This window comes from Spermophilus citellus, assembly GCF_964194105.1.
Source record: "Spermophilus citellus genome assembly, chromosome: 9".
NCBI lineage: Eukaryota > Metazoa > Chordata > Mammalia > Rodentia > Sciuridae > Spermophilus > Spermophilus citellus.
In genome coordinates, this window is record NC_138191.1 from 136,724,953 (window position 1) to 136,751,759 (window position 26,807).

Here is a 26,807-nt window from a genome sequence, read left to right on the forward strand (position 1 = left end):
GACCATAGGTCCTAGGTGGCCCCAGAACCTGATATTAGGCATCCACACGCACCCAAGAGAAATGATGCAGGGGAATCCCACCCAGCAGAGACTTTGGGGACAGAGGAAATGGGTTCCTTCTGGACGTGGTGGCTGCCAGGATCTAGAAACTCTGTCAAGCAATGCTCTTGGCTTGCCACTGTGTCGCACGTGACCTTCCAAAGACTAGAACATCACCCCTTCTCCTTCCATTCCCAAATCATCATCCAAAGGTTGGAGGTTGGGATGGCGAGCCACCGTGGGTTTGAGATCACCCCGGTTGGTTTAGGACGAAGAATGGAGAAGGCTGGGAGGATTCCATCAGGAGTGGGATTGTGGCCTCGGGATGGTGGAACGTGTTGGTGCCTTCAATTCCCCACACGATGATTGGGGCCAATTATACACAGAGCTTTCAAAATTCCACCTATTCTAGATTTCTAGTGGCTGCAAGTCTTCCCGGGACATAACGGTACCAAAACAGAATGCAGGACTGCAGAGTGTTCTTGCTTCTTTCGTGGCTAAAGCTATCCCTGAGTCTCTGGAAGCGATAATTTTCCCATTATCTGACATTTGCCAACTCAAAGCTATAAGCATCGCCACTACAGAATTTCATTGCAGAATTTCAAAAATCTGGCAAAAGCTAAGGAACCAGGTGACCGGCTGGGTTTCACCTGCATCAGGACGGAGCTACCAGGGGGTTGTCTTGGGAGTTCAGTTCTACATGGGAACGCTATCTCCAGACATTCCATGAAAGGGAAAACCCACCAGAGACAAAACGCATTTACTTATAAAGGAGAATGTCCTACAACCCGATGCTGTTTGCATGCACACCTGCTCCGGAGCCGACGTTGGGCTGTGTGATTCAAGAGACTGGCTGACAAGAGCCACTGCAGCCCTCAGGGAGGCTCATCCAGTCCCCAGGCTCAGCACAGGAGCCCAGTCTGTGGCCCCTGTGTCTTCTGATTCCAGCCTACAGAGGAGACGCCACAGCTGCTGCACGTTAGCGTCCCCTGCCCCACGTCTCGCTCTCTCCACCCCAAGTGGCCTAGATGCACAAGCTGGCCACACTTCCACTGTGCCTTACGCCAGGGTGGCCCAGTAGGACTCATTCATGGGTTCAGTCGAGAGGACTCTTATCAGGAGGACAGGGCAGTGGAACTGCTGGGAGGATTGACGTCACACTCCCGGCACCAACACGGGCTGCATTAACACGAGCTGACCACTCTCCTGGGTTGTGTTCACAACTGGCTGCGGCCGTGTGCTCACAGCTGGACTGTGGATCTATCTCAGGTGCGTAGGGCAACCCATGGAGAGAAGCCCAGCCCTGTCCACACGCCATTGCTCTGAAGAGCCCGGAGAGGCTCCCAGCTGGTTCCACACCTGGCTGCCACGGTGCACCCAGCTTCCTCAGGTGGCTGTAGCCACCAGGTCTACACCCTGTGACAGACCGCAGCACTTTGGCCTGGCTGTTCTGGTCTCGGGGTAGGCAGAGGCTGCCCAGCCCCTGACAGAGTGACAATCACGACTTCCGTGAGCTGTGCAGAGATTCCTGGCTCAGGACCACCTGGCCACACAGTGACCGCCCTGAACTCTGCAGCCTGGCCCCTGCGTGCTGGCTGACTGGGATCTGGAAACGGCTGGAGGGCAGACGCCTGCAGTTCTGTTTGATGGCCCTGGACGGAGAAGAGAGCCGTGCTCCCCCTAAACCTCTCTACTCACTCCTTACACCCAAACCCGAGCTCTAAACCAGAAATCAGGAGAAACCCAGCACAACCAACTTCACACTCCTTGGAAGGAAGGGCTGGTGGTGTACTTGTAAGTGCCAAACAATCATTCAAGGCCTCTCGGGGAACCCCACAGATGATGCGGAGAGTAACTGACGCACTAACTTGGCTCAGAGTGAAGGAGCCTGTCTTCCTCACAGAGCATCAATGTGGAGACAGTGAGAAGAGTGTGCAGAGAGTCTCCAACGACGTGAGCTGGGCTCATTTATGTGGGCTGTGCTGTTTACATTGGAAAACAAACAAACAATCAGAAAGCAGGAGGGCAGAACAAATTGACAAACTGCACCGAAGTAACCATTCCAAAATTACATGAATCACGGCCTGTTTTGGAATAACTGCTTGCTTAAAAGCAGATGTTGTTTAAGAAGGATGAAGGGAGTGTGCTCTGTGTTGGGAGGAATTTTTGAAAAGGCAGCTGCTTTCCGGTACCAGAAAAGATGGCTGCCTCTGGCTGGCTCTGTTGGCCCAAAACCCGGTCCTCCTTGAGACCCGCTGACCTGACGTGGCAGGTGGAATGAGCATGATGAGGGTCCAGGGCAGACAGCACTCAGGCGGGGCAAGCTCATCACCTGGACAGCCTCAGGCTCTGGCCCTGCCTGTTTCCCCTGGAGGACCACCTGGCTGCCTGGCTGCCAGGAGCGAGGGCCTTGGTGCAAAGCCAGGCAGAGCCGTGGTGATGATGGACGTCCTACCCTCGGCGGTGCACTATATTCTTATCCAAGAGGTAAGAATGGGCTCTCTTCTTGCCCCTCCAACCCCAGACTGTCCTTCAGTGAGCTAGTGACGATTCCCCAGGGGACGGGTGGCAGGAGGACGCACAGACACCTGCTCCCCTCCGGCTGCTCCGCTGTCCCCCGGCTTCTTTTCTCTCTCTCAAAACTATTTTGGGTGCTTCTTTGCTAAGTATCTGCTCCTCCCATGGTAGAATGCACCTCCAAGGGCAGGACTTTGCTCCTCTTGCTCCCAGCCATATGGCCACTGTGGCGAACAAGGAGTTCTTGTGAATAAGCGGATGGACGCACAATGGGCCAATTATGGTGAGTCTGGAAGAGCCGCCTCCCTTCCATCTGCTTGTGTGAGCGGCGTCTTGTTAAAGAACCCACCAACTAAGCAAGAATGGCTCTAGGAGTCAGGAGTCTGGGCGCTTTTTCCATCATAATGGAGGGATGTGTTTGCGGAAAACGGGGGGAGAATAACCCAGTGGAGCACCAGGCTCCACGATGCTGAGATCTCCCCGATGAAAGAGGGGGTGATGGCGACCCAGGGAGAAGGGAAAGGTAGGTCCTGGCGCCATTTTGAAATGAACCACTGGGAAGATGCAGCCTGACTGATGCGACTGGGCATCCCAGACTCAGGGCTGTTTCCTACTTTGTCTTCCAAGACACTGGAGTCAGCTCAGCTTTGGAAGATTCTGGACCATCTGGAAGAAGTGAACGGATGGAATCTCTCTCCATGGGCAAGAGAGTCAAAGCAGAGACAGTCCACAGTGATGTGCTCATCTTATGACCCTGCCGACAGATCGGACATGTACGCACAACATGCCTGAATATCCAAACCCATAAGGAAGGTTCTGCCTGATGTCAGAACACGGCTGTGAGGAGAGAAGAAAGATGAACGCAAGATGGCGAAAGCACAGTGGCGAGGGCTGACTTCCTGATGGTGCGATTCAGAGGTGGAGAGGTTCTGGTGCGCCTCAGTTTGAGTGTGAAATGCTTCAGGAAGGACAGAGGTGCCTGGGCGCTGAAGGCCGCAGGAGGAATCTGCTCAGACCCAAGCCTGGGGAGGGCCAGAGCAGGAATCCCAGGGTGTGTCCTTTCTGTGCAAGGCCCACCCTGAGCGGGAACCCTTACAGCCCCTACCCGGGTCTCCACAAGTCCACACGGAGCCCCAGAGGGCTGAGATGGAAGGGTGTGGGCAGGCACATGGCTTGGCCTTATCTTGGACTTTGCTGAAGTCAGGCCCAGTGAGGAAGGCTCAGGATGCTTTCACACTCAAAGCTCAGAAACAAAAGCCATTACACTCACATCCCAGCCAGGTAAAAGTGACATCAGGCACGTAAATGACCAGGCCTTCAGGAAAGAGCAGATATCTCTCCAGAGCTAAACCGACTGTTTCCAAAACTTAAAGGGTCAACAGGTGGCCGATGGACAGTGGCCAGCATGCTGCCTCAGGGACTTGTGACAGGGAAGCCAAAGGTACACAGGGGAATAGACAAAAATCTGGGGACCTCACCAAACCGTGTCACCCTCTCTTGGATACTTCTTATGAGGAAAGAAGCCACAGAAAAGGCAAGGCCTAGGGCTTGGGGTGTCCACTGGTGGACGAGTGCTGAGCCTGCACCCGGCCTGACGCAGCGCACCCTGAGCTGCAGCTGGGCATCCCTCACTGGTGGGCTGAGCCCTTTCCTGTGCCACCCTCAAGGCCACAGATGTCCCTGGGGTCAGAGGGGTGTGGCAAGCACCTAACAGTGGACATCTCTGCATTCCCTCCCTCCTGCACCGGGACACGGTGGCCAGGGAGTGTTGCTGGAGCAGCGTGGACTCTCTAGACTGGTGTGCACCGGGCCACCTTTGCTTCTCTGGGCTCATCCCTGGGGGGAACTCGCAGCCCTGCCCTGAGCCTACGCCAAGAGGCTGCTGCCTCTGTGTGGGGAGGGTCAGCCTCCTGCCTGGGCTCCCCGGCATTCAGAACACCCAAGTCCAGCTCGGCCGCCTCTGGCCAGCTGCCAGCCCTTGTTGTGTGCTCACACAGAGCTGTGTTCGCCTAGAGCAAGGGAGGCCCGGCGCCCACCTGCAGGGAGAGAGGGGCTCGAAGGTACAGGTGGCACTACACAGATGCTATGCAGGCGAGTCTCAGAACCCAGGACAGCCAAGGGCCAGGGGCAGATGCTGGCCATGTCTTGGCAAGTGCCGAATCTTCAAGGAAAAGGACAAAACAAAGACCAAAAACCAAAAGAACCACTTCCCTGGTTCTGAGCCGTGCGTGGTTGTGGCCTGTGGGAGGACGTGGGGCGGGAGCCCTTTCCCTCCAGGGACAGCTTCCATATCCACATGCTTCAGGGTGTCTCAGAGGGAGACTGAGTCCCCTGCTAGCTGGGGACGGTGAGGGGCACAAGCACTGCCATCTCTCTGGCCTTTAACCTCAGTTAAAGGTCCCTCCGTCTTGTCACACGGCCCCTCAGTCTGGTCACACATTCTATTAGTGAGATGGAGGTCACGCTGGCCACACAGGAAACGCATCCTTTGGAGAATGACCCCCAAATCTGATCTGGGCTTCTGCCTTTAAGGCAGGACGTGGGGCCAGGAGATGGATCCCCAGGTCCCTCACCAGGTGCCGACGAGCAGCACGTGGGGCCCAGGGAGCCGTATTTCTAGGTGGGGGGCATTCTCTGTCACCAGGCCCCAGCCTGGTCCCGTGTCCCTGGGAAGGGGCCTGGCGGGGTTCTTCACCAGGAAACGCAACACTGGCTGCGGCGTCTTGCCCTGGTTCCCACTGACCTTCACAGTCACCCTGGGCCCAAGTAAAAGCGGCAGCGCCTGCCCACCAAGGCGTGGGGGGACACTCAGAACGTGCTGGGCACCCTCTCTCCACGCTGCTTCTCATCCCCAGATTGGGGCCCGAGCACTTGCGTGTGGCCCCGACGTGCGCGCGCACACCTGGAAGGATGTATGCTTCTGCTGTTTGGAGCTGGAAAATCTCTTTAATTCAGTCTATGCTGTATAACACAGATGTCCAGGAACCCACCGCCCACCCAGCCTGGGGCCAGGCCCCTTCTCGGCAGCCAGCCACGCAAATGTGCGTGCAGCTGTTAGATCGCATCTTCCAACAACTGAATGCAGAGGGGAACATGGGTGCACAGGTGTGTACATATGTATAGAAAACCGTGGTGTTCTTAATTCTGGCCCAAGATGACAAATCACACGTTGGTGGCACTCAGCAAGTATCTATGTCACTAAGGGCCTCGTCGGCTAGGCCGAGGCTGTCCCCCAGGATGCACGAAATACCAGGTCACCAGGAAGAATGAAGACTATGCTCACCTGTGGAACTGTATTTCCAATATAGGCGTATATATGCGTGTGTGTGTGCAGGGGTGTGTGTGTGTGTGTGTGTGTACGCGCTATGCGTGTGAGGTTGCCAGAGTAGAAAATACCAGTTTATTCTGTTCGTACTAAGCATGTTAAATAAATTGTATTTTGTAACCTATAACACAATTTTTTTTTAAAAAGGAACATTGAAGGTCTTCAAAAATTGCTACAGTACAAAAAAGTGTGTGTATGTGTGTTTGTGTGTGTGTGTGTGTCTGTTGGTATTTATATATTTATATATGTATATTAACCAGAAATAGTGACTCTATCGGAAGAGAACCCCACCCCTGTTTTCTGTAAGATTTCAACACGTGATCTGCTCGGCTCCGGCTCTGGGCCGAGGCTCTCGGTCAGTACATGGCACATAATGGTATTATTGGCACAGGTTCAGAATCGTGGTACAAATCCCAGGCTTTGGTGGCCTCCTGTCCTTTCCTCTTGGCCTCCCTCTGTCTCCGGTCCCCCTTCTTGCATTTCTTCTTTCTGTTCTCCAAAGAAAACTCTGGAAGAAGGCAGTCACCCATAGGCGTGAGCAATTTTTACAAAAATAGATTTGGCCTAGAGCATCCTGCTGCGGCTTTTCCCACCGGCAAACAGAAGTGGGAGGTGCGGGACCTCCCCCTCGGAGAGTTTAGTTTTAGGTTTTGTGTTTTTGTTTGTTTTGTTTTTACAGGTTCACCAACGGAATCCTGGGTGGGAAGAACACAGAAGAGGTTAAATGGCAGCAGGCCCAGGCACAGGAGGCCCAGGGGACCCCGCCACACACCCAGCCCAGGGACTCTGGTCCATCCACAGACACCCGGTGGCCACAGAACACCAAGGTTCTCTTGAAGTCAGCCACCAGGAATGGGAGCAAAGGCTGGGAGTCCCGGGGCCGTGACAGGTGCCCAACGCTTGTGTTAGCTGCTGCCGTCCACGCAGGCCTGCTTCCTAAGAGGGCCCACCTCCTCCACTGACCACGGGCACTGCACCCAGGCGTGCCGTTAGTGGGCCTGGGTGCACCCACCCCGCGGCCACTCCCCGTCCAGCTCTGACCAGGGAGCCGAAGTTAATGGCGGCCCTCACCCAGCCTGCTACCTCCCAGCCATACATGGGCAGCTCCATGCGGCCTACAGTGCAGAGGCCACTCAGCCCTGTGGACTGTCCCCCTGCCGTGGTCTGGTGTCCCCTTCAGTCCAGTACTCTCTTGGAGGCTTGCTCTGCTGGGGTCCCCTACCCTCTCCTTCGTATTTCCAAGATTTGGGAGAGGGAGGGGTTTCAAAAAAATGATGTGATTTAACACAGAGAGATATTCCTCTGGCAGGCCTTCCTTCATCTGAACTTTTTTTGAAAGTTAAAAAAATATATATTGCATGATTCCAACTCATGTGAGGGACCTGGAATCGTCATGTTCACAGAAGGTCAGCAGACCGGGTACCCAGGGCTGGGGAGGGGCCCGGGGAGATGGACATTGGTGATAGCCGCTCGACAGCGTCTCTCTCCACCCCAGTATCTCCAGGTAAATTTAGAGAGAAGAGAGAGGTGGCTTTGACCCTGCATCTGTCATGGCCATTTGAAGACCAGTGTTGGCTCCTTGCAGGTGTAGGGGGTCCCCTGCAAGCGGGGGCAGGTACTAGCATCAGGCCAGGGAGGGGGGAGCCCAGGCTGCCAGGGCACCTGCAGGCATGCCCTCGGTTCCTGACCAATCCTGCTGCTTCAACTTTGGCCCGGGGGGGAGGGGGGGGGGAGCGCTTTGATTTTTCTGTTCCAAAGTCTCAGTACAAAAGCCTCAGGGGCACTAAGCCTGGAGAAGGAGGCGGAGCCCAGGCTGGTGGAAAAGATGCAGGAGGTGGCCCTGGACCCCCAAGCTGGAAAAAGTTAGGTGAAGGCAGAGAAGCTGGTGCGTCACCATCCCTGGGAGCAAGATCTGGGATGACTTCGGCCCTCTGCTGCCTGGAAGGGGACGTGGGCTGTGAACGTCCCCAGGCCCCTGGGTTTGATGCTTAGCATCTGCTTTTGTAAAACAGAGAACAAGCTGCCTGCAGCCAGGTCCCCTCTGGGCCCAGTAGCCACTAGTCGGTTTCTCCCCCACCCCCCAGGGTGTACTTGGTGCTGGATTCCAGAGAGCACAGTGTCCAGAAGGCCCCGGTTCTTGCTTTAAAAGAAAGTGTTCCTTGGAATTACAAAAGCTAGATACTCTATCAACGCATTTTTTTAAAATAAAAAAAAATAATGTGGGAAGGCTCAGGTGCATTTCTTACTTTTTTATTTGCAACGCCTTCAATGTGTTTTTGAAAATAATAAAACAGTGATTTATTTCTCACTTGGTCCAGATTCAAGAGCCTTTATGGCTTTTGAGGCTACATTTAAGATGAAGTGGCTTTGGCAAATGGGAAGAGATGGAGGAACTCTAATGAGGTGTTGTCAAGTTTACCTGGTCTAGGAAAAATGGCAGGATAGAGCCCACGGGCCAGTGACAGGTGTGGGTCTAAGGTCCCTTCCGTGGAACAAGGAAGGCCAGGCACATTCCTCTATGTCCAGAACTACCTGCCCCACTGCAGAAGAGGTATGAGGCAAGACTCATCTGGAGCCTACCAGGGGCTAAGCCCAGGGAAGTGGGCCACGTCTGCCCACGAGCCTCAGTGCTGCAGACAACCTGCCTGGAGGGCACAGCTGGGTCCCGTGTGTGCACGCGGGTGGGCGTGAGAAGGTGAGGACTGGTATGGAGGATTGCAAACGGCCACCTCTCCACTAGAGATGCATTCAGAGCATCTTAATGGCTACACAAGAGGTGAATACCTCCACCGGCTCTTAAAACCTAATTTAATGCTCTAGTATTAATGGCTATTTGTTTAAGGGACAGTAAGTAGCCCGGCAAATCTGAGAGGCCTCTCTGGCTGCTCTCTGCTCCATGCTCCTGCCCAGGTACTCGTGGGTTTTTAGAATCTCAACACATTCATCCCAGCGAGAGATAAATGGTTCGTCACCCAATAGAGATGGGATCTGTCGCCTTGGGGAGATGGGACCTTGAGGCATTCATCCAGGACTAACAAGGTTGCCTGCACAGCCCTCCCTGTCCACGTCCACAGAGAGTCACCAAGAGCAAACGAGGCCTTTGTGGTGGCTGACGTGGTGGCTGAGCTCAGCCAACTCAGATTGAGTCTCCAGGGCGCCTGGCATTCTCAACTCAATGATGTTCCCTCTAAGACCCACTGGGAGGGGCTCAAGATGCTTGTACCGGGACATCCTTTGTGTCAGTGGGGGTGGTCCTGAAACAGCTCCTGGGGCAGAGTGGGGAAGCGGGTGCCCCATCTCATGCCCTCTGTGCCAAGAGAGCTCACCAGTGCTGTTGGTGGTGCTGGGAGGGGACAGCCAGGTTGGGGAGACAGCTGATCCCTGTGGAGGGCTTTCTAGAACAAAGGAGTAAGTACAAGTCAGCTCCATTTCCTCAATTTTGCGTTTTTGTAAAAGTGGTGTGCTGTGGCTGCTTGCTCCTGGACACAGGAAGAGCCCCAGGTCAGGCCTCTGGATGCTCAGGAGCTGGCCTCCGCCTGCAGGGCTGGGCCTATGGAGCCCAGTCCCTGATTTAGCCAGAGGCCCCTGCCAGTGGGAGGCTTGGTCATCCTGCAGGGGGCTTGGGAAGCAGGGCCTTTGAATGGGTGGGCAGGGAGCAGCCCTGGCACAGGCAGCCAGGGGTGATCCTGTCCCTGCACTGACAGCCTGACTGACCCTGGCCAAGGCACTCAGCCTCCCTCTGCCTCCGTTTCCCCCCTGAGAGTGGGACTGCTGGGAGGAGCGAGGGAGTCCTTGTGCCCAGTAGTGGGCTGCCATGGGAGCACACAGATTAGGGAGCCTCCCCCTGAGGAGACCACCTGGAGCAGAGGTGTGTGGCCTGCAGTCTGAGGGCAGAGGGGAGCAGAGAGAGGCCTGCCACCTGCATGCCCAGCATGTCCATCCAAGCCACCTTCAAGCTGCGAGGGACACTGGTGCCCACCTGGCCCTGGCACCTGCTGATACCTCACCAGGGTTCCGGGGCCTCCACTGCCAATGAGCAGTGCCCTGTCGCTAGCTTGGTCGGGTCACCAAAGGGGGCCGCCTGCAGCCCCAACAAGGAGAGGCACGTTAAGCCGACAAAGGCCCATGCTTCAGAGGACGCGCATGCCCGCGCTGCTGCCTGACGTGGGGCTGGGCGGCCGCCCGCCCTGCGCAGGAGGCTTGTTTCAGTCTGATCTAATTACTCTGCTGGCCTGTGGGCAGAGCAGTCTGGCTTCAGGACAGGGAGCGAGGGCTGGAGACTTGATTTGGGCTTCATGAACACTGGGATTCGGAACCCACCACTTCATTCCTGCTCTGCCTGCAGCCCGCCCCTCGGGCCCCAGCCAAGTGGTGAGAGCCGAAGCCTGGTGGCCTGGGGGCTCTTGGCCTCCCTCTGGCCACCGCCTTTCCCACTGGCGTCTCAATGGAAAGGCGAGGGACAAGCACAGAGATTGCCCAAATGCGGGGCAGTGGCTCCTGGGAACAGGCTCCTCCTCTTGGAAGGCACTGAGGCCTGGTCTAGAGGAGCGAGCGTGTGCAGAGGGCGGGTGAGGATGCCCAGCAAGCCTGGCATCGCAGAGAACACAGCAGAACAAAGCAAACCCCCTGGCTGGGTGCACGCCTGTGGCCTGTGCTTGTGGACACTCTCTCCCCGGCAGCCCCGCGCTCAGAGACCCAGACAGAAGAAAGCAATTTAACGTCAGCATCCACGTTAATATCGCTGAAAGCCAACGAAATGTCCCTACCCAGCAGAGCGTGGAAGACTCACCCTGGTTTGGTGCTAGTCCCTGGCTTCAAATTAGTAGACGCCTCAACTCTTCACTTTCTTTCTTTATCATGCTCTTTCTTATCTCTTATTTTTATATTTCAAAATTGTATTTTAATTCCGCCTCCCGCCCTCTCCCAGGTGAAGTCGTGTGCCGGGGGTGCCATGCCTGCCCACGCAGCAGTGGCCCTAATCTCTTCCTGTTGGGGAAAACGAGAACTGGCAGAGCTGGTTTCCCTGCCACACAGGCCTGCTTGGGTGGCCCTCTTAGGACAGCTGGAGAGACACAAGCCACCTTGCTCCTGGAGCCTGCCCGGGTCTGGGCTGCTCCTGGGGACCCAGGACCTACCCACAAAGCACTTAGAGACCACCCTGTGGATTGCCTTCAGGTAACCTGACAGCAGGTGGGTTTGCACTCATGGGAAAGCCACTACCGGGAAAAGGACCCCCAATTATCCCAAAGTACCGACAGGAAGAGGGTGGGCGGTAGGGGTGAGGGGAGAACATGCCAAGAGCCAAGAGAGGAACAAACCTGAAGCAGACATGTGGCGTCCGCCCTGCCCCCAGGAGGTAAAAAAGCCTTCCGCCAGTCAGCAGGAGATTTCAAACCACTTCTCAGACACAAAGGCCACAGGGATGAGATGCCGGTCAGCAGAGGAGGACCTGTGGAGACAGAGGGTGGTGTGAATGTCCTTTACAGCACTCTGTGTCCCCAGGAGGATCCTGAGAAGCCACATGTAAGGGGCCTCTGGCCTTGCTCAGGAAGGGACGCCCCCTCTCGGGGCAGGGAGAGTTCTACACTCACCGACACTTCCTTCCGGCCTGGAGGGCTGCAGCACACTCTGGCGCGGGGCTGGAAGGCTGGCGCCCCACACTCAGGCTCTCCCCAGATTTCTGTTTGGAATTGGCGGGGTGGGCCTAGAGCTCAGCCTGTGTCTCTGAGGCAGGGATTTGATGTGCCTCACTGACCAGGAGGGGCTTGTGCAGTGGCTCCTTATTTCATCACCTTGGAGCCCAGGCCGCTGTGTCCCAAGGCCAGTGACATCCAGCAGAGAGCACCATGGGCCAAATGCCAGAACCCATTCCAGCTGTGCCTCTTGCTGACCTCGCCCTTGGACTCAAGCATGCAGGGGAACAGCACGTAAAACAAGCCCCTGCCCAAAGCCCCTGCCCAAAGCCCCCTCCCCAGAGGCCGGAGCATGGGTGCTGGGCCAGGACTCAGCCAAGCCAGTGCTTGCACTTTCGGTGGGACGGCCTGTAAACCCCTCTGCTGGTTCTTTGTGAACACAGCCCCCTGGAAGTCCAGGGTGTCCCCAGCGAACTCCCCCGATGTCCACGTGTGAGAGCAAAGTGGTTCAGAGCGGCGGCTCTGGGTGCTCTGTGCAGGGCTGTCCTCCCCTGGGTGGGAGGAGGGAGCCTCAGGAGAGACTACCCGGGCGCCTCAAAGCTACTTCAGCAAGTCCCACTGCAGCATCGGGAGCCCACGGAACCACGGACACTAGAGGTGGCCCTGACAGCCAAGGCCCTGCCTCCCTGCCCCCAAGCAAGTCAGAGACAGGGCGGGTGGCTTCTCCACCTTTCCCCAAGGCCACCCCAGGTGAGGCTCCTGGGTGAACTCTCAGGAGTGCTGGGGGCAGGTCCTGGCTGCCCTCCCTGTGGGGAGGGGACCCTCAGGGCAGTCTGGAGCCTGCTCCCTTCTCCCTGAGGTCTGTAAGTTGTTGGGTACTTTTCTTTTTAAATTTACAAAATGATGCATGAGGGCTGCTCACTTTAAAAAAAAATAGCTTATTGATATTTTAATTTAATTCTGGACAAACCTTGAGAAGCTGACTCAGGGTTTCTCCAACACCCCAGGGGTGGCCGGAGGAGGGTGTCTTCTTTGAGGGATTGCACGGGAATGATAAAAAGAGCATTTAATAAGCTGCGTCTGGACTCTGATTGGCATCTGGTCTTTCTGCCCATGTGCTGCTGATGCTTACCGCCGGGTCGCAGAGACCTGACTCTGGGCAGGGCCCAGTCTAACGTGTCCATCCTCAGGAGGGACAGCTGCATGGCTGGCTTTGAACCCCAGGGTTACGGGCACTGCCTGCCCCATGTAGCAGAGAACGCAGGGTAGCCTGCGGCTCCTTTCCCTGCCCACACCCGGGGATTCCCGCCACGCTGGCCCATGGGTACCTACCACCTTCCTCTTTGGCCCAAGTGGCTGTCTGTGTTGCTGGCCCCTCAGTGGTCTGTAGGGCCACCTGACCTGTCCAGGGGCTGCAGCGGGGCCACAGCCAGCGCCAGGGTCTGACCCAGGAGCAGCTTGTGGGACCTGCCCACACTGAGCTTACCGGTTCCCATTGAACGTGGACTTGTACTCCCCCGAGGGGTGCAGCGTCTCGTCAGTGTACACGGGCACGGACGCCCTGACACACTCGTGGGAGCACTGCAGCGTCTCGTTGTAGGCCGTGAAGATGTCCATGCTGCTGGGCACCCGGGCCGGGGTGAAGTCCGTCAGGTTCTGGCAGCTCTCCTCCTGCTGGTTGGTCTTGCGCTGGTGGCTGTTCCTCCGGGTGTTCCCGCTTTGGGCACAGCTAGGAGAGAGAGGGATCAGGTGGGGGGCAGGCAGGGCCGGACCCGCCACTCGCTCGCTGCAGGGTGGAAGTGTCCCTCAGGCACGAGGCAGACGCCATTTAATATTGGATGGTAATTCCCAGCCTCTTCAGAAAGATCAACCACAATCAAGCAATCAGCGCTTTTTTAAAAATATAAAATTTGAATTTTAAATATGGCCATTAGCTCCGGGAGCGCGTCGGTTGGCTGAGAGGTGGGGCTGCAGGCCTTACTCTGCTGAAGGATGCCAACGGACCACGGAACTGACCCCGGGTCCCACAGGCACCTCTCAGCATGCAAACTGGTGGTGCTCGCTGCTGGGGGGCCAGATGGCAGGGGACCCCTGGCGTCCAGTCGGGGATGGACCATGTGACAGTCTCCAGGGAGAGTTGATAAGGAGGGGTTCCCCATCCTCAGCCCAACCAATTCACAAGCCAGAGAGGAGCCTGGTGCGTCCTTCGCCCCTGACAGGGTCTGCAGGGGCTCTCCGGCTTGTTGTCCTTGGCCTCATCCCTCTCCCTGGATCTCAGGGGCTTGCAGAGGCCACTGAGGGTGAGCAGGGGACTCCTGCCCTTGTTCATGAAGGCAGGCACTGGAAAGGCACTCGGTGGCCTCCTGCGTGCCCCTTTAAGGACAAGTTTGCGAGGAGGTTGAGTGGGTGGCTGGGGGACCTTCCTGTAGCTTGGGGAGCCAAGGACACCCCTGTGGAGTCTGTCTCCCTGTGTCCCCCTTTTATCCCCAGAGCCCGTGTGAAGTGAGGGGACACGCTGGGCGGGGACCCTGTCTTCTGGAAGTCCCACTCACTCCCTGGCTCTGCCTCCTGCAGTGGGCTCCCCACCCCAAAGGAGAAGGCAAGCACAAGGCCGAGGCGACAGAGGAGGCCCCTGGTCATGGCCTCGCCCCCTGGTCATGGCCCTCGCTCCCTGATCACGGCCCCTCGCCCCCAGGAGGTTTTCCCAGGACTCTGGCGTCTTCCTGCAGACCAGGTGTCCACAAACCGAGAGGACAGCTGGGCCACCTGCCACAGAAAGGGTGCTATGCCCTGTCTCTTTTGAAGGCATGATGCCCTTCCCAAGAGGGCCCGAGGGGTTTGTCCTGCTAGACGTCCATCTGATCCAGGGGTTTTAGCCCCGGCCTGGGCCAGCCCTGCCTGAGAAGCTCCACTGCTTCAGGACAACCTGTGCTGTCCTCGTCTCCTGCCCCCGAAGACAGGTGGGGCCCCTGGGCTGGCTGCAGGAGGCGGCAGCCTGGAGGCCCGGCATCTGGGAGGGGCTCCTGGTTGTGTCAGACCCCACCAGTAGGTGCCTGGCTCTCCTGCTCCAGTGTCTCCCTGTCTGTTTCACGTCGTGTCTGCAGGCTAGTGGACCTGGGGCCCAGCTGCTCCATGGAGGACCAGAAGCTCTAGTGCTAGCTGGAGGCACCGTGGCTGCGGGTGGCTGCGGGTGGCAGGGTCTCCCAGCAGCTCCCTGGGTGGCTCAGGAGTGTGTCAGGAGTGCGTACCCAGTAAGGCCGGCCTCAAAGTAGGCCACTTTCCAGGAGGGACAGGTGAAGGCAGGCTGCCCGCGGCAAAGCGTGACCTGCTTCAGAAACAGTGGCCACGAGAGGGCAGGGGAGGGGCTGGGCAAGGCTGGCCAGCCACTGGCCACCCGTGAGCAGGTGGGGTGGTCCCTGCCTTTCCAGGGAAGGGCCTGGGGGGTGATGAAGTAGGGATTGTGCTGGGGGCACCCCAAGGTGCATAGGGATCCAGGAGCAGAGCTGGGGCAGGGGCAAAGGCGTCCAGGGAAGCTGAGTCCGCGGCTTCCTGCTGCAAAGGAAGCCACAGCAAGGCCACGTCATGGAGCAGACTCCGTGGGGCTCAGGCCAGGCTGCGTGGACCGTCCTGCCCCAAACAGAGAAAGGACACAGAGGCTGCACCTCCGAGCCGGAGTCGACAGGTCAGCGCCTCGCTGTGCACACCTCCCTGGGGACCCCGCAGCCCCCCATTTCCAGGCCTTACCAATTTTTTAAGACAAGAGTTGTGATGAGAGCAGCGATGATCATGATGAGGGAGACGGTGATGGTGATGATCTGATGCACAGCCAAACCTGGAGGAGGAGACAGCGTCAGGGCCGCGCCGGGGCACCCGCCTGGGTCAGGAAGGGACACTCCTGGCCTGGGCTCGCAGGCCCTGAGCCAGGACTGGCCCCAGGCGGCTGTGTCCTTGGCCTGCTGCTGTTACTGGCTTCAGGTGGGCCTCGAGGAGACCTTCCCAGAGGACCTCCTGCCCCCCCTTGCACCTGAGTTCTGCTTCTGAATTCTGCACCCATGAGCACGGTGGGAGTGAGGACGGGTTTGGTCTAACCCCGAAAAGGCCAGGGTGGCCCAGGACCTGACACAGATGGTCTGCCCTCCCTGCCTGTCCCTCTCTCTGACAAACAGGCTGCTTCAACAGCAGGACAGCCAGAGCCTGGCCAGGAGCTGTCTGCTGACCATGCAGGCAGAAGCCTGAAGACAGGGCCTCCCTCTCCCTCCTCCCAGTGCCCCATCCACAGGAGCAAGGGGCAAGGGAGAGGGGCAGGCTGGCAGCAGCTCCTGCCTCTGGCCCCCACCCCAGGCCCATCCTTCCTAACCACATCTGTCATAGCCTTCCTGGGACATGGACACTAGGAGCATTCCTGTCCGAGTGCTGGGCCAGGGCCATCTGAAGGCCCACTGCCCTGGCTCTGTCCTTCTGCTGTTGGCTAGACCTACATCTGGGGAGCTGGAGGACAAGGGCCTGCCCTCCTGACCCGCTGATCTGCCCTGTTCTCAAACTTGTGGGTGCCCACCCTGCCTCCAGGGAGGACCCAGTCTTAATGCCCACTCTGCAGAGAGCTGCCTGTCACACCTGACCAAGCAGGTGGGCGCGGGCTGAGAGCACATGTGCGTGTTCCTGTGGGGCAGATTGCAGAGTGTCGAGATCTCTCTGGTGGCCTCCCAGAGAGCCTCACAAACAGATGTTACCTCTCTGCCGAGAACGATCTCGCGTGGGAAATTGTTAATAAATGATTAAAATTGGCACAACCGGAAAACGAGCTCTGTCTCCCCCCTGCCCCCTCTGTGGGGGCCACTGCCGTTTGTCAGGAGGGATTCCCATTCCCAGCCCACGGGACAAGCACCACCAGGGAACGAGCAGCTGACGCTGGAGTGTCATGGCGCAGTTCATTCATCTGCCACGCACCCGCTCACCATCTGTTTGCTGTGCACCTTCTGTGTGTCACACGGTGCCAGTGGTGACCCATGATGCCCACTCCTAGGGAACAGATGCTTGGGCACTTCTTGAAGTTGCAGGATTCTCTGCTAGTTCTGACCCACAGCCTTCCGTACACCTGTGCCCAATCTGTGGCACCTGCTGTGACCCTCCAGGTGAGTGAGTTTCCCTCCCTCCAGGGCTGTCAGGTCAGTGTGCCAGCAGGGCTGAAAGCTAAGCTACACGGCAGGCACCACGCTCAACTGCACCCAGGTGAGTGCTCCCCCACCGGGTTCCCTGAGACCCGACAAAGACCTGTGGGCAGAGCAAGTGTTGAAAGGACGCCGTTTAAGGGACAAGCATGGAGGGTGTTGCCTGCTCAGTGTCCACCTACCCTCCGTCCACACCCTCCTTCAGCCTCGTCAGGACACAGCCGTGCTGCCAGGAAGAGGACGAGCCTATCTTGTGTCTGTGCTTCCTGGGATGAGGAGTAGGCTGACTTGTGGAAAGGGAAGGCAAGGATGGCAACTGTGTCGTGCTGGTGACAGTGTGGTTATGGTGGTGGTAGGATGATGGTGATGATGGTGACAGCAATGGTGGTGGCGATGGTGATGGTGATGATGATGGTGATGATGATGGTGGTGATGATGGTGATGGTAGTGCTCATGATGGTGATGGTGGTGGTGATGTTAGTGACAATGTTGATGATGATGGTGGTGCTGATGGTGATGACGGTGATGGTGATGATGATGATGGTGGTGCTGATGGTGATGATGGTGGTGATGGTGATGGTGGTGGTAGTGATGTTAGTGATGATGTTGATGATGATGGTGGTGCTGATGGTGATGATGGTGATGGTGGTGTTGGTGATGATGATAGTGATGATGATGATGATGGTGATGGTGGTGATGGTGGTGATGATGTTGATGATGATGGTGGTGCTGATGGTGATGATGGTGATGGTGATATGGTGATGGTGGTGATGGTGATGATGATAGTGATGATGATGATGGTGGTGATGGTGGTGATGATGGTAATGGTGATGGTGATGGTGGTGATGATGATGGTCGTGATGATGTTGATGGATGATGGTGATGGTGGTGATCATGGTAATAATGATGGTGATGATGATGGTGGTGATGGTGATGGTGATGATGATGGTGATGGTGGTGATGGTGATGGTGGTGATGATGATGGTGGTGATGGTGATGGTGGTGGTGGTGATGGTGATGATGGTGATGGTGGTGATCATGGTAATAATGATGGTGATGATGATGGTGGTGATGATGATGATGGTGGTGGTGGTGATGGTGATGATGGTGATGGTGGTGATGATGATGGTGGTGATGATGATGGTGGTGGTGGTGATGGTGATGATGGTGATGGTGGTGATCATGATATGATGGTGGTGATGATGATGGTGGTGATGATGATGGTGATGATGGTGATGGTGGTGATGATGATGGTGGTGATGATGATGGTGGTGGTGGTGATGGTGGTGATGGTGGTGATGATGATGGTGATGATGATGATGGTGGTGGTGGTGATGGTGGTGGTGGTGATGGTGATGATGGTGATGGTGGTGATGATGATGGTGGTGATGATGATGGTGGTGGTGGTGATGGTGATGATGGTGATGGTGGTGATCATGATATGATGGTGGTGATAGTGGTGATGACAACAATGGTGATATTGTTTGTGTTGATTATGATGACTATAGTGATGATGATGGTGATGGTGGTGGTGATGAAGGTGATGAGGATGAAAAGAAAGATGGTGATTTCACTAACATCATCATCATTCCTGTCCCCATCATCATCCCTATCATCTTCATCATCAGTGTCATCCTGTCACCACCATCATCAACATCATCGTCGTCACCGTCATTGTGATGGTGATGGTAGTAATGACGATGGTGGTGATGAAGAAGGCAAAGGTACTGATGGTCAGAGACATGCTCAATGAGCTGTAGCAACAGTCCAGTGTGTTCTTATCCCATTTATTCCTGGCACGGGTCGCAAAGGCAGACACCGTCATCACCACTACGGGAGGTAAAGCCATCTGGGAAGCTGGTGTGACTTCCTCCCATTCCGTGGGGTCTGCTGCTTCGAGGCCGCACTGAGAGCAGAGGTATCCCACCACCTTGACTCCCTTGCAGTTAGCCCAAGGGTCTTCTCAGCCTGGTGGGCTCCCTCCTCTTGTCTCCACGTGGAGGCCGCTCCTCTCCCTTCCCGGAGCTTCTACCTCGAGGAGGCAAATGCACAGCCCCACCCTCTCCTGCGAGGGAGGCCCTTGAGGAGTGCTTTCTCCGGCCCGTGCTCGGGGTCTCTCAGCCATTTGGTGTCAATTCCCACAACAAGAGCTTGATCTTTCTTGGTCTAGAGCTGCCACGCTCTCAGCCAACACTGAACACGTGAGAGCACAGAGCGAAGAGGGCAGGGTGAGCCCCAGGGAGCTGCAGGATGGACGGAGAGGCCAGCCCTCCAGAGGTACAGAGCAACCCCTAGGAGAATGGCGTGAGTCACACGTCGTCTGACATCTGTAGGGCCAGAGAGGGAACCTCGGTATCTTGACCTCTGATTGCTAAGGGAGCTCTTTGCTGGGTAGAGTCTCGGGGGGGGGGGGGGGCTGGAATGCTCTGGAATTCTCAGAAAGGCAGCGGGACCCTCAGTGTTTAACTCCCTGCCATCTCCTGGGGTGAGCTGGGAAGGCATCGATTTTCCTCTTCTGAGGAATCAAAGAAACCGTGACCACTCGGAACAGAAGCCCAGCTCTTTGCCAGAGGCCCTTGTGCACCTAGGGGCCCCTTATAAAGGACCAGATCTTCATGCACAATACCTAGCATAGGATCTTGCAGCGGCCGCTGAGTGTCATGTTATTAAACTTACAACTGAGAAGTCCAAAAAGAACCAGGGGAACAGGAGCCAAGACGATGACGGTATTTCCAACGTCGGCTTGTTCTGGGGGCCTTTCCCCCACCTTCCACGTGAATTCTCTCCCCTGCACTTCCCAAATTAAAATTTAGAGGAAGCAATGTGTGGTTAATGGCCGGAGGAGAGAGTCTGGATGACTAACGCGATGATGAACGGCTCTGCTTCTTGAGTGGATGCTTCTCCGCGCTGAGCTCCACGCAGTGGTGCCCTGGGCCCAGCCTCCTCCTGTGCTGTTCGTACCCGCCTGACTAACCAGGAGCCGAGGCCTGGAGATGGAAGGGCACTTTCTCCTGGTCACCTGGCAGACCCAGGATGAAGGGCAGTTGCCTGCTCTGGAGTCACTGAGAAAATCAAATAGCTAAACCCCAGCCCAGCACATCGCAGCCAACCTTTGTCTGTAATTGGTATAGATAAAGTACACTCCTCATGTACTTTGCTGGCAAAAACCCCAGCTTTGTGTTTCTAAGTCTCACACCTGGGCTTTGACGGTCCTCGGTTCCTGCATAAAACGCCACAGCTATGAGAAGAACCTACAGACCCTACCTATGGTCAGGGAGGGGAGAGAAAGACTGGGTTTTTTGGAAACATGATCCTAATAATATTGGCAGGAAGCAGTTTGGAATATGGAAAACCCTAAAGGATTCATCATCCCTTTCTCTATCTGGAATGCTGGTTGCTAGTCAGAGAACTGAGCATGGTGTGAGAAGTTGTTTGTTGTCTGAATCATCTGTCCAATCATTTGGTCCTCTCTAAATGCCGGGAGCCACTTCCTTATTGGTGTTGAGTCCCTTACTTCTTCACGTGGATCCCAGACAACTTTGTCGTAAAGGACAGACTTTACAGGAAATATGGTCTCTGTGTTAGTCAGCTTGGCAGTACTACAACCAAATACCCGAAGCAGCTAACTGTAGAAAGAGAAAAGGGTTTTTTAGCTCACAGTTTGGGTTGTTCTTGGTTTGGATCTTTGAAAGAGTTTGAAAGTTTAGTTGAAGCACCGCTGGCATTCAAATCCCCGATCTCCTGTTCTAGACCTTCTAAGGAAGGTGCCATCCCTTGGTTTAGATCTTAGGGTCTCATGCTGAGAAGGCTTAGTGCCCGGCTGTGGTTCTATGGGGAGCTGGAGGAACCTTCAGAGGTGGAGACCAGGTAGAAGGAGATTAGTGGGCTGGGCTGTGCCCTTGAAGGAGCGGTTGGGACCTCAGCTCACACTCTCTGTACCTCCAGCTGCCACGAGGGGAGGAGGTGGCTCTGCCCACGCCCCTCACGTGACCTTGTGCCTCATCACCTTCCCACAGTGAGAGGGACAGGCAGCTGGGACGGAAACCTCCAAGACGGTGGCCAAAGTAAGGCTTCTCTCCTGTCACACGCCGGGTTCATCTCAGGCCCTTTCACAGAGGCAGAGAGCTGACCAGCCCAGAGGTCCCAGGTCATGGCCCCCGCCCGAGCTCAGGTCTGGGAGGCTGGGTCACAAGGCAGATGGTGACGGGAGGTGCACACACGTGCTAGCAGATGGCTTTGGGAGCCAGGGCAGAGAGGCTAGGGCCCCACAGGCCCCACGTCCCCAGTGAATGCAGGACCTCCCATGGGCCACCTCTTAGAGGTTCACGCCATCACCCTGGGGGGACCTCCAATCCCACGAGTCACACACCACGCCCAGCCCAGCAGGCTGTCACAGCTACTCAGCTGCTGTCCGGGTGCCAAAGCAGGCCACCGACAACATGTCAGCCAATGGGTGTGGCTGTGTCCAGTAAAACTGTGTGAACAAGAACAGACCCCAGCGTCAGACCCCAGTTCAGACGAATAGCCCAAGTGGCCTTGCTTATAAATCAAATAGAACTACAAATCTGCTTTCCATGATCAATTGACACTGAGACTCAAATTGCCGTCTTTTGGTTTGAAAGATCAGCACCTTCCTGGTCATCTCCACCCGGCCACTGTCTGCTGGGATTTCCACTGGCCGCTGTGAAGATGCTTGCAAAGACCGCCTTTAACTTAGGGCCAGCCCACAGCGTGGGGCAGTGGTGGCCTCACCCCGCTGAGCTGGACCTTGTGAAGCAGCCTGAGAGCAGACGGCTTCGCATGACGGCCCCCGGCAGAACTCAGACAGACAGGATTCTTGATTTGGGGCAACTCAGGGAGAAATTGGCCAGTCTAACCCCTTCACTGACCCTCCGAATATTTCAGCCATACCTCCCCCTCAAGGTTTTCCATTGGCATTGAAAAGAACTGCCTCTTGGGGAGGTGTCCCGCTCGTGAACCCTTACCTGGGAGAGGACCTCACCCCACTGACCTTCCACAGGACTTTTCCGGCTCTGCACAGGCCTGTCCTCAGGAGGAAGTGCCCAGGGCTGCCCTTTCCCACGGCGTCTCTATCCACACCTTGAACACTCTGGTGAGTCTCTGGAGGCCGCTAGATCACACAGGCAGGAACACCTGTCCACCAAGCCTACTGACCCTGGCCAGGCAGCTCGGGAGCCATCTTCCTGCCAGCTGTCAGGATGGCTGTGATTAGGCCGACAGGGATGTCACCTAAAGGGCACATGCTCGCCACAGTCCCAAGAGAGGAGAAGCACCCAGCGCTCCCCTCTCCACTTCCAAGGTCAACACTGAATCCCATCGAGAAGCTCTTTGCCATGCAGACCTGGTCCTGGAGCCGGGAGCCCGCTGTGTGAGGATCTTGCTCCTCTCCCTGACAGGTGTTATTGCTCCTGCTAATTTAGGGGCTCTTTCTGCTCCTGGTAATTGCCACTGTATACTAATGTGCTGGGAATCAGCTGCCATCCTGATAATGAAAAATTATACCCAGAATAATGGATGGGGACAGATGGATTACCAAGCTCTGCATCAATCAATAGGGCTTTTATGGTTATATTTGTGGTGGATTGTAATAAGATCGGGCCCCGAAGATTGATGTGGAAGTTCGTAATCCATCTCTGGTCTGAATGAGGTCTTATTAAAAGGAGCCGGATCAAACACGGGCCACCGTCCACTGCAAAAACAAAGCCACCTCGAGCTTTCCCTTCCAGCCCGTGAGGAGGTAGGTGGCACATTTGGCTGTCACGCTTGGATGGAGGCGGGAGCAAGGGCTCGGAATTTGCCAAGGTAAATGGATGACAGTTCTGTGCTTCTGGCAGCTTATTTTACAACACAGGGTCTCACTTGCCTGAGTGATGGGAACAAAGACCCCCAGTCACTCAGTGCCAGGCTCTCCATCTTGCAAGGTTGAGTTTGATGGGCGAGAGGTGACGCTGTGTACCCCAAAATGCCAATTCTGAAGTTTTCAAGGAAAATCAAGGCCACTGGCTTCTATGGCAGGAACACCAAAAAGTGTGCTGTTTTTGAGTTACCTGGCAGAGGCTTCCAAGGGCTAAGTCGATTAGTCACAGTTCTCCAGAGAAGCCCAACAAGCAGGAGATACAGCATTATATTACGTCAAATATGCACATTTGTATTTAAAAGGAGATTTACTGAGGGCATTGGCTCTTGGGTTTCCAGGAGCCAAGAAGTCCCGTATGTGCCATCGGCAAGCTAGAGAGTCAGGAAAGCCAGTGTGTGGCTTGGTCCCGTCACAAGAGCTAAGAAGGAGACATCTGATGGTGTGAAGCCCAGGCCCAGGAGGAGAGTGGACTCTGCTGTGAGTCCCAGAGTCTGAAGACCCAGGAACCAAGACCTTTGAAGTCCAAAGGCAGGAGAATGTGGGCGTCCCAGCTCAGGCAGAGAACGTCCCTTCCTCCTCTGCCTGAGTCTTCAACTGACCGGACGATGCTCACCTGGACCGGGGAGGGGGTCTGTGCTCAGTCCACTGGTGCAAGGGTCCATCTCTCCCAGAAATCTGTTTACCAGTGATCTCAGAGTCCTTCAGCCCAGCCAAGTGGACTCACAGAACTGACCACAGAGGGTGACCCCAGCTAGGGGGTGCATCAAGCCTAGACTAGCCTCCACTCCTCAGAGGTCCCTCCAGCTGAGGACAGGGTCCCTCCCAGGGAGGCTGCACCACTGAGGGAAGGCTGTGCTGACATCTCGTGGAGCGGTCTGCGTCACAACCGCCCAGCGAGAGGGGCCACCCACCAAGAACCAGGGCCAGCTGGAGCCCTGGCCTCACTGGGGGCTCATGAGGCCGTGCCTGGAGACACTTGGTATTCAGAACTGGGGCTGGGGTGGTTCTGCCGGCATCCAGGGGGTCGAGGCCAAAGAGGCTGGTGAGCAGCCTTCAGAGCGCAAGACCAGCCCAGGGAAGGGCGCCGCCGTCAGCATGCCAAGGCCGAGCAGCCTCCGGTGACAGGGTCAGGGGTGTCCTTTGTTCACACCTTCTGTGGCCTCAACCTGCAAAATCTGAGTGCTCTCTTGCCCCCTCCCCTTTACACTCCTTTCTGCTCCAGGCCTTCCTTTCTGAGCAGGGTGGGAAAGGCTGCAGGAGAGTGGCTTCCTGCAGCTAAAGTGACCCTGACTTCAGGGCACAGGGCCAGGTGTCCCCGCCACCAGGGGCTGCAGACCACGGGGAGGGCCACAGGGACCTCCTCAAGGTAGCCCAGCGCAGACGCAGGCCAGGCATGGCTGGAGGCGCGTGCAGAGCTTAGAAAAGCCACGGAGCCCGGAATTCTAGCTTCTTGCAGCTGGAGGACACAGACGAGATTCAGCCATGGGAAGAAGAGCATGGGGCTGGGTCCAGGAGAGAGCAGGGACAAGCTCTGATGGCCCTCCAGAGGGCTGTGGGCAGCGCTGACAACCCGCAGGGGGTATGGCTAATGACCCATGCTCACCTGAGCCTCGGTGACCACAGCTGTTGGGGATTAACATGCAGAGATGGTTGAGACCTGCACGGCTGACCTAGGTGTCCAGCCCTCCACAGGCCACCTGGATTTAACGAGGCCTAAGGCCTTTATCTGGCCTGGCCCGAGGCTCCCAGGTAAACAGAGACCCTTACCATGCAGGACAGCCTCCCCCAGAGCCTGGAGCAAGGACATTTTAGGGCAGATTGATCTTTTTCTGCACATAAGACACAGCTCGTGGGAGACTCAAACCCAAGCAGGCCCCTGCAGAGCCCGGCTCCTCACCCCTCCCTGCATAGTCCCCTGGAGAAGGTGGTCCTGTCTGAGAGAGACCCGGGGATCACGTAGGCCTGGTGCTGGCCATGGGCACTCACAGTCCCGACTCCAGGCTCAGCTAGGACTGTCGTCTGTGGGTTGGCCACGTCAGGAGCACTCTAACAGGGAGAATGGCCTCTGCTCTTGGAGACGTCTCTGAGCAGCGTCACAGCCAGGAACACAGAAAGCTGGGACCGTCTTGGCAGAAAGACCACATGGCAGCCAGCTCCCGACCCCCGCCTGAGGGACTGGCCTGGCCTGGGTGCACAGTGAGGGGAGGGACATGGTGGGCAGGAGGAACTTGGGGACCCTTTGACTGACGGAAGGCTCTGCCCTCCAGGATGAGAAGCTCTCCCAAGGTACCACAGGAGACCCTCCCAGGAGGCCAGAGCCCTCACCTGTTTGCAAAGTCATGACCCCCTGAGAGCCAAGGCCGGAGCCCGGCTCTGAACACACACACTTCTCTGGCACCTGGGGGTCGAGCCCGTGGACAAGCTGTGGTGGACTGATTGAATGGTGCACCCCAGAACCCACGTCCTCCTAGAACCTTCCAAATGCGCCTTATTTGGCAGACTTAATTACTTAAGGATCTCGAGATGAGAGCATCCTGGATTTAGAGTGGGTCTGAGATCCAATGGCTGGTATCCTTACAAGGGACAAAAGAGGAGAGGACAGAGAGACACAGAGGAAAAGAAAACATGAGGATGGAGGTCACCTCCGGGGTCCTGCGGCCACAAGCCAAGGAAAGCCAGAGGCTGCCCGAATCTGGTTGAGGCTGGAAGGATCCTCTCCTGGAGCCTACAGAGGGAGGCTGGCCCCGTGACACCTTGTGAGAAGATAAATGCCTGGTGTCTTCAGTCCCCCATTAGTAGTCATTTGTCCCTACAGCCCTGGGAAGATGGCGCATCTGCTGGGCTGGGTTTTCTCATTTGCACATAAAGAACAGGGCGGGCATCTGCTCAGGAGATACATGTTGACTTTCAGCTCTGCACCCCCTGATGCATGGGGGTCCTCATTGGGCAGCTGTATCCCCCAGGGTGGCTCTGGGGCTGGATTTTAGAGTCACACCCCCATGTCCTCCAAGGAGGTGATGAAATGCCCATTATGATGGTGGCCCTGTGAGGCCTGAGGGCTGGCCCACTACCTGAGGTTGTTAATAAAGTTTTATTGGAACTCGGCCCTGCTCTTTCATTTCCGTGCTATTCCTGCAGCCCCTGCCGCAGGGTGGAGCTCAGCGGTTTCCCAGATCAGTCGGCCACCAGCCTAGAACACTCATCTGACCCCTGAAGAAAAAATTTGTGACCCTGCCCTAGAGGACCCCAGAATTCAGGTGGGCACTGTGGTGTGGGGTGACTGTAGGGGCCAGGAAACCTTTATCCTGGGCCTCTCCCTCTGCATGACCACAGGCCTCCTGAAGGTGCAGCTGGCCAGACCACCCTTCGTGGGACACAGTGAAATGCCTGGCATTTCTGAGCTCAAAGAAATGGACTTGAAAATGGGTCATGAACAGAAGCCAGCCCGTGCACTGCTCCTCTGACTCCCATGGGTCAGCTGGTGCCTGGCAGCTGGTGGGGTTCAGGGAGACGCTCCCCTGGCCGGCCCTGCTTCCCAAGACCGGGTAGAGGGGGGATCAGGAAGGTCCTTGACAGGCAGCATCTTCCTGGAACAGAAAGGTCAGCAGGTCCCAAGGGAACCCCAGAGGGCCTCAGAGAGAGAGGATTAGATTCTAAACTTCTGGGCACTTTCTAGTCCTGAGCACACACAGGCTGGACTTATGGCTCATCTGGTTTAAGAGCAGAGCGGCCGGGGCTTGGATCTGCATCCAGCAGCCACGTGGGGATGACCCACTTCTCTCACTTAAGTCCCAGCAGCACTTGAACGTGCTCTGAAGGTGTGTGCAGGACAGCCAGCCTCACCCGTGCCAGAGAGGGCAGGAAAAGGGCGTCCAGCGCTTGGACAGCAGAGGACCTCCCGTGGTCATGGCACCCCTGCTTGAGGGCCTGGGCCTGGCAGGAGAGCTCCGGGTCCACCTGTCAACTGCAGAGCCAGCACCTGTCCAGCAGAGCCAGCACCCTGTCCCAAGGGGCTACATTTAGCCCATAAATAGCGAATCAGTGCCTGAAAAGCGGTGAGGCTCAGCCTCCCATGCCAGGCTCTGCCTCCCTCTCAGACCCGTGGCGTGTGACCTCACTGGTCCCCTTGTGCAGACAGTGCACGGTGCCAGCTCTGGTGGGCAGGAGATGCCCTGGTGGGCAGCTATCCAGAGTGGAAGCCCACACTAAGTATGAGCTCAGAGTGGCTCCGGCTCCGGTTGTGATCT

At 56.5% G+C, this 26,807-nt stretch overlaps 1 protein-coding gene across 2 annotated transcripts in view; it reads right to left on the reverse strand.

Moving 5' to 3' along the window:
* Positions 1 to 6,444: 6,444 nt before the first annotated feature.
* AJAP1 (adherens junctions associated protein 1) overlaps positions 6,445 to 26,807 on the reverse strand; it is a 103,123-nt gene continuing 82,760 nt past the window's right edge. For both annotated transcript variants that reach the window (XM_081309024.1, XM_081309023.1), the window contains exons 3-6: positions 15,259 to 15,346; positions 13,001 to 13,243; positions 11,200 to 11,330; positions 6,445 to 6,576 (exon numbers count right to left, since the gene is read on the reverse strand). In XM_081309024.1, the coding sequence (XP_081165150.1) occupies positions 11,258 to 11,330; positions 13,001 to 13,243; positions 15,259 to 15,346 (404 nt within the window). In that variant the 3' untranslated portion in view covers positions 6,445 to 6,576; positions 11,200 to 11,257. The remainder of the gene's footprint in view (positions 6,577 to 11,199; positions 11,331 to 13,000; positions 13,244 to 15,258; positions 15,347 to 26,807) is intronic.